At 26.8% G+C, this 11,624-nt stretch overlaps 1 protein-coding gene across 5 annotated transcripts; it reads right to left on the bottom strand.

The window, feature by feature from the left end:
• Window positions 1-3,961: 3,961 nt before the first annotated feature.
• LOC100164537 (TATA-box-binding protein-like) lies at window positions 3,962-10,555 on the bottom strand. 5 transcript variants are annotated; one of them, XM_008185438.3, is made up of 7 exons: window positions 10,367-10,555; window positions 8,665-8,774; window positions 7,001-7,498; window positions 6,666-6,909; window positions 6,491-6,594; window positions 6,059-6,153; window positions 3,962-4,241 (listed from the first exon to the last, which is right to left on the bottom strand). In XM_008185438.3, exons 3-7 carry the CDS (start codon window positions 7,474-7,476, stop codon window positions 4,165-4,167), a joined length of 996 nt encoding a protein of 331 aa, XP_008183660.1. In that variant the 5' UTR covers window positions 7,477-7,498; window positions 8,665-8,774; window positions 10,367-10,555; the 3' UTR covers window positions 3,962-4,164.
• Window positions 10,556-11,624: the final 1,069 nt, after the last annotated feature.

The raw sequence follows: 11,624 nt of genomic DNA, 5'->3' as shown, positions 1-11,624 counted from the left end.
AATTAAATGAATAATCAAATAAATAATTTAAAAATATACTGTAATATACAAATATTGGCAAAAAAAGTGGGGGGGGGGGGGCATGGCCCTTCCTGGCCTCCCATGTGGGCGCCTTTGTATACAGGATATAAAAAAAAAATAAAAATAAAAATAAACACCATTGTAAAACCACTGTCTAGCTTCCTCGCTCCGCTCAGAATTTAATAAATAATATTATAAGGACTACGCTAACCGCTCAGAATCGTTTTTCCTATACAATGGTTTATCGTTGTATTCGAATATAACACATCCATTACAACTACTGTACAGCAAAGAGGTACCCACTTGTCCACCATAAAATTCAAATTTTTTTTTTTAACATTTTTACGACAATCATATTATAGTATGCAAATTAAATATTTTATAACAAAAAAAGTAGTCTTAATTAGGTAGGTACATTTTAACTATTTATATATCATTAATAAATATTAGAGTTTGTATTAAATCAACCACTTTTAATATGTCCATCTATACCTTGTATGTCCACGGAACAAATATATTATAATTGTCACTTATAATAAATCCCATTTAAATTTAAAAGAAACATTATGATTACGTTGAAAAAAAATTTTAAGACTTAATAGTCAAAATTTATGTAATCTACAGAATATATTTTTACAAAGCATGAGTTGTTGCACCGAAAAACAAAAATCTACAACACAAATCATATTTCGATGTAGAATAATTTAAAATCTGAACTTTTGGCCTATAGCCAAACTTACTTGTTACTTGTTACTATTACTTGTTCGGTAAGAGCTGACCACAGATGGACGGCGGTGATGGATAGGCAACCCGCGACGCTTTCTTCAGATGGCGTCTTATAGTCGTGTTGTTATGTTTATAACATGAATTTAAAACACAGGCGGAGATTTGATTAGGGGGGCTTTTTTTATTTGGGCTCACATTTTCCAGTACACATTAAGTACTAAATAACAACATTACTATAACTACATAATATGCACTTAAAAAATCATTAATTTATAATACAATAAATATTTTAATATTTTAGTACAAAAAACATATTTTGATTAGCAAGCATATCAAAACGTTCTCAATATTGAATATCTTTTTCAATGTATAATATTGAAGAGTTATTAAATTTTTCTTGCTACATGCCTACTCGTTTGTAGCCATGTCTTAACTTTGCGCATTGCAGAAAAGCTTCGTTCACATGTAGCCGAGCTGATTGATATTGTTATTACTTGTAATCGTTTGTATTAGTTGGGAAACACACTTTTAGAAATATTTTGTTAATTGTAACGTTCCAAGATTTTGTCAATTGTTGTAAAACAAGTATTAAGTGCCTATTTTAACATTTTATACTTTGAAAAATGTTTAATAATTTTGGGGGGGCTTTCATATTTTTTGAGGGCTAAGCTCCCCAAATCTCCGCCTATGAACATTCGTTTTAAACGTGTTGTTCATTGCTTAAAACGAATAAAACATAATATTATGTTTAAAACTGTGTAAAATCCAAGTGAATATTTTGTTTTTATTTTGGTTTATTATGAGGTAATAAAATATAATAATAAATATCCCACCTTCAGAAAAAAATGTCAAGTTAATAATAATAATTTTAACTATAAATTACCATTGTTCGTTTTAATTTTATTAAATAAATTACCAAATTTAAAATGTTTTTACTTAATAGTTAATAATATATAAGAATATAATGTCCACATAAAACATCCATTCAGAAAATGTTTAAAATACATTTCAAATACTTTTAAGATTTAAAATGAGTACCTAATAAATAAACATTGAAACATATATTATACTAGTACACAGCATATTAGTGTAAGTAAATGTAAGTAAATTAAATATACTGTTGAAAATATGGTTTTAAATTGTATACCTAATTCATTTTTTACCTGAAAAATTGCATTTGAAAATGTCATGTGTAGGTATTTCATTATATTATACAATATAATTATATGCTTTAACAGTTCCAAGTAAGTTATCATAAATCATTTTTTTTTTAATTACAACAAAATAAACTAAAATCGCCATTTAAATTTTAAATATCAAATATCATTTTAAAAAAAAGTGTCTATGTATCTTTAATAATTTTCAACTGCTATTAATTATAATGAAGTGAGTTTTACTATCCATCATTAGATCAAGAAGCGGAAAACTTATAGGACACTTAATGAGACATAACCCTTTCATAATCAACATAATAGAAGGAAGAATCAATGGACGCAAAGGAAGAGGAAGACCGAGGAAAACATTCATAAGAGAGATGATTGGAATGGCTGGATGTAACGGGTATTCACATATGATGACTCTGGCATTAGAGAGAGAGGAGTGGAGATCTATTTTTTAACAATGACAAGGCTAAGCCTTTAGAAAAGAAGAAGAAGATTAATTATAATAACTTACAAGGAACTTTGTATTAAATTTTCAAGTTTTTTTACTTAACGAAAACAATTTTATTGACATTTATAGAAAAAAAAATTGAAAATGTCTATAATCAGCTCAAAACAAGTCAAAATATTTTTTCAATGTCATCATGTATAGAAAATTATAAAATAATTATTTATGACAATTACAGTTATTCGGTTTTGAGATACCTACAACAAAATAAGAAAATTGTTCGACAAGAATTCGTTAGTTTAAGGGTGAATATCCAATGTCGAAATGATTTAAACTTCGAACACTCATAAAAAATTAATTTGATTTTCTGATAATCTTTTTTTTTATTTAAGGTAAGCTGAAAAACATATTTTGAGTAAACTTATATTAAATTTTCAAATCATAGATATAAATAGAAGATTTTTTATGAAATGTTTTTTCACAGAAATTTAAGTGATTTGAAGAATTCGGTTAAAATTCTAACTTCAGACGCTCATAAATAATAAATGTCGATTTACCTTCAACTATTTTTTTAATTTCCACTAACAACAACTTAGGAACCTTGTATTAAATTGTCAAGTATTTTGATCGAGCAAACAATTTTTTATTGATAATAATTTTAAAAAATCTAATAAAAATCGATATTTTCTTATGCTTATAAATAGCTCACAACGATTCCAAATATTTTGATAATGTTATAATAGAAAAAGCAATACAAACATTCAGTGAAAATTGTGTATATCTACGGTCACAGAGTCTACAGTTACCTACACAAAAAAAATAAAATCAATTTTGTCAAAAACTGGTTTTGCATAAAAATTCCCCTTTTTTAAGTTTTTTTCCCCAAACTCTTTTGAAAATCATAAGGAATATTCAAATTTTAACCCCTCAAAAGCACCAACTGTGTTCACTTTCCCAATAGTAAAGATATAGACGTTGAAAATTGATTATTTCGACCACTGTTGAATATTGTAAGATCAATATTTTATATCAATTATTTCAATTATTTTCTATACAAGATAAAACCCTCAAAATATATCGAATTTTTTTGAGCTAGGTATGTCGTGGTATAAGTATGAGAGAAAATATAATTAAATTAAAAATAAGAATAGTCAGAAAAAATAGATAGTTTATACAGACACAAACATTATAACCATGCAGCACTCAACTTGTGTTTTGTAGTATTGTTTGGTTACCAACAGTAGATTAACAATTAAGTGAATAAATTATAACTGAACCTATGCTCATCATTGTTATGCAATTATGATTTATAAATTTATAATATATAGTAGGAAACTGTCAATAAATCTATATTAAATTAATAATGAACCTAATAGGTACGTTTTGATTTCATTATTGACTAAAATTGTTTAAATTTAGTGAAGATTATTAATTTATTAATTCCTTTCTCACCTATGTCGTGTTCTTGCAATGCATAATTTAATACAGTAACTTATTGCCATTTACTTATCAAGGAAAACCATAATTTTTAAAATAGAATTCAATGAATTTAATTCTTAATATGTAACTTCATGCTAATATTCTAACACAAATATCTTTTATACTCTTTATAGGCACATGATTTTATTTCAAATAAATGGGTGGTTTTAATACCAAGGATACAATATTGGTTATGATTTTCTTTAAAGATAACAAATTGTTTATATACATATGTATATGATATTTAAGACTTAAGTATATTAAATACCTAAATGTGTATATTTCAATAATTAAAAGGGCTGACTTAAAAATTAAAATTGATATTTTGCTTCAAGTTTTTTTGAAACTGTTTAATACATCTTGCATCAAAAATACAGATTCTTTTATATCTGATTTTGTTTTAAGACCTGAAATAAATACAATCAATTATTCATCAATATTATAGAAAGACATTATAAAATAATATACCATCACTTAACCCATGAGCGCCGGAATTTTTTTATTTACAATTTTAACCAACATTTTGTTGAAAACATAATATGTTATATCTTAAAAATTATTGTAAAAAATCTATGTTGCCATATGTCAACACACGGTGTTAAAGGGTTAAACAGGTTTATTTTTACAATTTTGACTTTTTCTTTTATTAATTTAAAGTAAAGAAGTTGTGAAATATTATATTGTCTTTATTTGTTCATCTTTGCATTAGTTGGTGACACTTCTAACAAGTATTTATTTTTAAATGGCTACTTATAACTTTAATTTTATAAATTTAAGAAAATAAAAATGTTTTTTTTATTAATAGTCATTTGACGTTTCAATAAGTAAAGGTTTCTCTCATCACTTCACTATTTTTATCTATAATGAAAACGCTTATACATGAAACTCTATTTGTTCAGTACTAAAGAATTATTATCTATGCACAAAAATGTTTAGAAAAATATTTCGATTTAAATTATGAAATAAATGCAAGCAATTGAAACATAAAAGTTGATGGCAGTCTTATGAACAAATATAAGCATATAAAAATATGGTGAATATAAAATGAAAGTATTACATTTATCATAGATTATCGAAAAACAAAATATCAAATGACAACGCACATAAATACTTTACTAAAATTTAAATTTCGTAAAAAGCCGACTGCTGTTAATTCTAAAAAATAAATAATTGGTAATCCCTATTCAAAGCAACACCTTGTAATTTGTATATTATGAAATATTTCAAATACATTATGTAATATCTGAATAACATAAAGAATGGGCATAAAAAAAAAAAAAAAATGGAAACAAGAACTTATAATTAGGAGTTAGATTGTATAGTATTTGTTAATTATTATAATATGCAGAGAAAGCTATACATGTGTTTTATGCATCATAGATTTCAAATACAAAATTAAATACTAAATTTTTTAATTAATTTAGATATTAGTAATTAAAGTATTTTTTTCAGTTTTGGTGCTAATTTTGGTAATTTGTATTGAAAGTAGATTTTTTAAAGTTTTTTCTTAAATTTAAAATTGAATATACCGAAGAAATAATAAGCTAATAAATAATATTCAGTTTAAAAAAAAAAAAAAAGTTTTTAACAATAAGAATCAAAGATTTAGTTTACCCAATGAGTAATAAACCAATAAATAAATATAAAACAATTTTTTTGTTGCTATTTTCTATATATTTTAAGTATATTATTTAAGGCACTTTTTAGTGCCATAAAGTCTGAGTCCTGCTCAAACATTAGCTTTAAGAGGACGTCGCACCTGCATGTGTTGTATCCGTCTTACTCACGTATGACATAGGACATTTTTGTTCGCTAGTTTCAATAGGGTACTGTCATTATCTGTGTTCTCTCGTTGATTTTTTACGATATTTTAATTTTTAAGTGAAATATCAATATGTAAAATATTAATATTTTAAAATGCTCATAACTCACTTAAAAATTAAAATATCGTAAAAAACCAACGAGAGAACACAGACAATGTTGTTACCTAAAAGTTTGATAATAGGTCAATTCACTCTAATATCAAAAATGACAGCGCCCTATTGAAACTAACAAACAAAAATGTACGTGTGTAAGACGGAGACAACAAATGCGGTTGCGACGTCCTCTTAAGAACCTTACTAATTAATTATAAATTCCTTTTCATACTATGTAAATAATTTTTTTCCTAAGCTATAGTAACATAAAGACAAACAGTTCTTTGAACTTTTCAAAGAAATATTACCTGTTAAAACTACTTTTCCATTTACGAACATTAAAAACACTGCTCGAGGTTTGACCATCCGATAAATTAACGCAGGAAATACTTCAGGCTCAAAGCTAAACACATAAATATATTTTATATTATTTAATTACATTTTTTTATAGGATATTCAAGGAATGTTTTGTGAAAACATACTTTTCTTAAAATTGAAATTTAACATTGTTTATAATATTTTAAGTGTTATTCAGAATATTATGAAAAATAATAATCATAAATATACTATATTTAGGACTTAATTATTCAGACAAATTTAAAAATTGTAATTTACTTTTCATATATATTAAAATGAGAAAAATACTATATATTTAAGATTAGATTTTAAAATTGTTTATTAAGTAAGGTTTACACAAAGTTTAAATTTAAAGAAAATATTTTTAAAAAAAATGTAAGTACCTGGTAAATTGTGAGTGAGCAGTATTTAATTCTTCCAACATTATTGGGAAACCAACATCCCATGTGCATACAATATTATGCACTGTATAATCAGAAAATTTTACCTAAAAAGTTAATTTAATTAATATAATATATAAATATTATATATATAAGATTTACATAATATAAAACTAACATTGTGTCCAAGGCGTTCTAAGATTTTTGCTACTTTTCGACATCCTAAATTTCCCGTTCGGTCATCCTTAGCACCTTGCATGATCATTTTACCTGATGGAAATAATAGGCTGGTGACATTAGGTGTACGAAGACGCATAATTAGTCCATTAAATCGCAGTGGATTATACTCTGAGTTACTAGTCCACATGACAATTCTTACCAAGTCCAAAGGACATCCCATGTTTGCACCACATACAATGTTTCTGCAATAATACAAAAGTATAACTTAATACAACTTCGAAAAGTAAATAATTTGCTCTAACTGTTCATTTATATTTATAAAATACAACTCACTGAACTTGAATAGATTGACTAATTTTGTTACACCGAATGAATCGAGGTATATGCATAATAATAGTTTTATGAGGATTTGCATTATCTTCATTGCTTGTTTTTTGTTTTTTTTTTAATGGTTCAAAATTATCATCATCAAGTCCATCAAAAAAATGTTTGTTTTCTAACTCCCCTATAACTTCTGGTGTTAAAACTACTTTTTCAGCATCTTCTAATTTTTGTGTTAAATCTGGCTCATTCTCACTATACACTGGACCTAGGACAACTTCTTGTTGAACAACATCATCGGTGACTTTACCAAGTACTTCCTCTTGCACACTACCTAATGCTTCTTCTTCACCAGCAATTTGTTCTCCATATTCTTCATACTCATGGTCTTTATCGTAAAGAGTTTTACTGAGCATAGTATGTAAGCTTTGTTCGTCCACATCACTCTGATCAGAATCATAAAATTCTTCATCATCACTTAAATCCATTGTTTGTTGTAACAGTTATAATCTGAAAGAAACAAAAAATAGTAAACAAATAAATATTTTGATAAGAATGGTTAAAAATGTATAAATAATAATAATAGATAATGATTTAATGAACATTTTTGTACTATACATTTCTGTGGCTTAATACAAACATAGGTTAATTGCATGATCCTAGGTACTCCCTACAATTTGTTAAGCCCTGCTAATAGACCATAGTCAGGCTATTAAGTACTATTAATTAATTATGTAATAAATATAGTTTTACAGAATCATTTAAAAAAAAGGAGGAAAGTTGCTCCGTTGTATAGTAGGTTCCCAGTGCATGTTATTGAGTAGATCACTGTAACATATAATATGTTCAGTTTTATTATTTTAAAGATGTATCATTGCATAGCAAATATAATATGGCTGTCCGATAAATTAACACAGGAAATAGGTAAGGCTGTGTCAGCCTTTATTTATATAACCATTAGCAATTTATTTTTCTATTAGTGATTTGGCAGGTTGAACTAATTATTCCAAAAATTATTGAATATATTATGAATAATAACTATCTACTATTATTGTTTATTATATTGTAGTTAAAAATGTATAATACATACATTTTTATAGCTAAGGATTGAACAATCAAAACAAAGTTTCTCATAAGTAGTTCATACTGTAACCAAAAAATCTTAAAAATATATAAACAGTATTTTTTTAAAGATACTTTAAGTTTAAATTTGAACAGATTAGATTTTTAAACAAAGAATAACAATTTCAGTTAATTTGTTGTTATTTAAAAATATTATTCATCGGTACTTGAGACTTTTAAAAAATATTATTTTATTTTATAAAATATACACGGAACGACAATTTCAAATGCAATATTTTCGGCCAAATTTAATTCAACTTATTGTATTACCTATAGTACCTAGAGTAAATATCTTTTATAAATAAAAAAATACTTAAAAAATATCCTTTGTAATATAGCCATTATTATAGGCTGACAGACTAATTTTTATCAATAAATTCAGTTTTGATATATCCATTACAATGACCCACAACCCGACATCTATAATACACCAAAGCGTTGCCCACCTTATTTGGCATTATTATGTTTACTATAAGCATTTATTCCAAAAATAACTCATTTAAAAATGTAAATATTATACAAAACCAACATACAAATACAGATAATGTCCTTACCTTCAAATTTGATGATAGGTTATTTCACTTTAATAGTGTTGTAAATTATCTAGCATGTGTTTTAATTTTCCATTTAAATCAATAACCAACATCAAGTGTGTTCAACAATTCTAAAAAATGATTTAAGAATATCAAACATATTAAATAGAAATGTATACAAAAAATCAATTTACCAAAGTTATTATAACATAGGAATAATATTAAAACCAATAATGAAACAAAAAAATAAATAAATATTTTAAATATGATATTTTTTCAATTTGCTAATAGGTACGATAATCAAACAAAAAATGGGAACAACCTTCGATTTTTTTTAAGAAAATATACATAGTTCCTAAGACTGCAATGATAGTATAAATATAAGACAGCCAAAATTAAAACAATCTGATATACAACAACAAAATATTATTTAAAAAAAAAATATAAATCTAGAACCAAAAATAAGAACCAGAAGATTTATAATATCTAAAACTAAATTTAAAATTACAAAAAAAAAAACAAATGTTTGGATATTCATTAAATATGTGTGATGTACCTAATCTAGGGCGACCACGTGATCATTTGTCAAATTTAAACAAGATCTCTTTTTGAGCACCATTCTCTATTCACTGTTGTCCCAACAAGCTTTTTGTCACATTTTTATCTGATAGTCAGTCTTGTTTAAATTATTATTGAATTATATATTCTGTTACATCCGTTAATTAAATGCACGTAAAAGAATAACCTATTCCAGAAACGAATAAAAAACAACATTCTTATAGTTTGACATTGAAACCAAGTAACGAGTGTAAACAAACAATAATTATCAGTAATAAACATGAGAAATGTCTTATTGCACAGAGAAATTATAACTTATAAGCCGGCATGACTATCGCTCTTTCCAACAACATACCTTTCCAAAGAGGTACACAGGGTGTGATTTCATAATATAAATATTACAAATTCAGGAAAATCTGTTTTTGTAGTGTTAAACCAAAACTGTCAGTCTCATTATTTTATTTTTGTAATTAAATGTGGTCATCCTAACCTAATTTAATGAAACACAATTTTTACCTTTATAAATGTAAATTTTATTATTTAGGTACTATAGTATAGTATATTATTATTATCTTAGTACAAAAGAATCAAACTGGGAATTTCGATGGTTTTAAAAATTGTATCGTCAAAAATGTAATTTATCTCTTATCTTTGTATAAACTTACAGGTATCTAAACAATAGTTGTACTAGTTTCTTTTTCTATATTTTATTTATTTACATGCCATATGGTTCAAATTTAAAAATAATGTGGCAAATTATAAAAATGACGAGTAACAAAGTTAGAAGGTAGGTAGGTACCTAATACATTATTATATAATTTTCAGTTTATACTTATTTATTTTTGAGATTGAGATAATATTATAAAAATTAACTACTTTAAAATAAATTTGAAAATAAGTACTTTGTGTCACTATTGGTGCCTTCTTACATCATTAATTTTTTCGTAGGTTCTTGGCGTTTGATAGGTACATTGTAAAGTGTCATATTATTACGTAGGACTTTTAAACGGGTTTGAGTGCTTTGATCGTTTGCAAAAACCCTATACGTGTAGGTATGACCATGCTCGATGTACAAACATAAAATATTACATGAAATGAAATTTAAAATTAACATAATGTGGTGTCATGGCATATTGGATTGTTTGTAAAATATTTTATACTTTACCTGTAGCAAATCTTGGTTATAAAATATATTCGAAGAGTAGGTAGGCAGACACTAAACGGCACGTACGACATGCAACGATAACATATATAATATTATTTTAATTTTTCGCGTCGACTGGCGACGACCGACCGTGATAGACCTTGCGCTCGACACGTTTTGCCGGCTATCGTTATCATTTCTATGCATGCCGTGGGGCCCACGACTGATACCGCGGGCCCTAACCGTGGCCCACGACTGATACCGTTATCACGAGTACTGATAAGCAGACCGGCTCCCTAGATTATTATTATTATTATTATTATTATTGCAGGCATTATGACGTCTTTCGAGAGTACGCGACTTTGACAAGCTGAGCGATGAGTGTGATATAAAAAAAAAACAGAAAGTGTCACAGGCGACCCTCGGAACATGTGAAAACACGTATAATATGAGCTTAGAAATAAAGATTTATGATGTTGAATTTGAAGCGAATATTCTCAATCTAAAGCTAGTGCTTTGAACATTTTTAAGAATTATATTTGTTCAAATTTTATTCTTCAAAACAAAAAGAGATAACTAGGTATAACAGAATAAAATATTTGCATTATAGGTAGGTACGCCGCGTACATATTATTTACACGCATATATAGGTATATATAAGTGACAAATTGAACTAAAAAAAATAAAAACTAACTCCAAAGTAAATTCGTTCGGCGCGGATTCCGATCTCGACCTACCTCCAAGGTTGACGCCCAGTCCGACGACCGAATTAAAAAAAAAAAGTTTGTCAAAAGAATTTTCGGTGTTCAAAGAAAAATTTAAAAGACTAGTAGAATTTCAAATATAAAAATCAACTCTCCTTTTAATAATAACATAAAAGGTACGAACATTTTCACCGTCCAAACGGAAACGTCTAACGACGTAACAATGTTCTCACACCAAAAATAAAACTGTCCCTATGAAGAGATTTAAATTTTATGCGCCATTGCGGCCTGCACGAATCGCACAAATTCTGTTTGGTCGGTAAATGAAATATTATAATAATATTATTATTATACGAGCGTCGTGGAGGCAAACTCGAATGGACAGCGTTCACATTTCTTATCAGTATTTTCCTAAAGCGTAGATCCGTCGAGATAGATAAGAATACTTACAGAATACACGTTGGGATTATTAATCCAATTTAAAAATTGTGAAGAAGTTGTTTTCAAATATGTGTTCAGAAGTTTTCTATGATGAGTGATATCTAGGAGGCCCGCGAGACTCGCCACCCGCGGAG

The sequence above is a fragment of the Acyrthosiphon pisum genome, chromosome A2 (assembly GCF_005508785.2).
Source record: "Acyrthosiphon pisum isolate AL4f chromosome A2, pea_aphid_22Mar2018_4r6ur, whole genome shotgun sequence".
Taxonomy (NCBI): Eukaryota; Metazoa; Arthropoda; class Insecta; order Hemiptera; family Aphididae; genus Acyrthosiphon; species Acyrthosiphon pisum.
The sequence above is the reverse complement of the archived record's forward strand: the minus strand, read 5'-3'. Positions and strand labels throughout refer to the sequence as shown.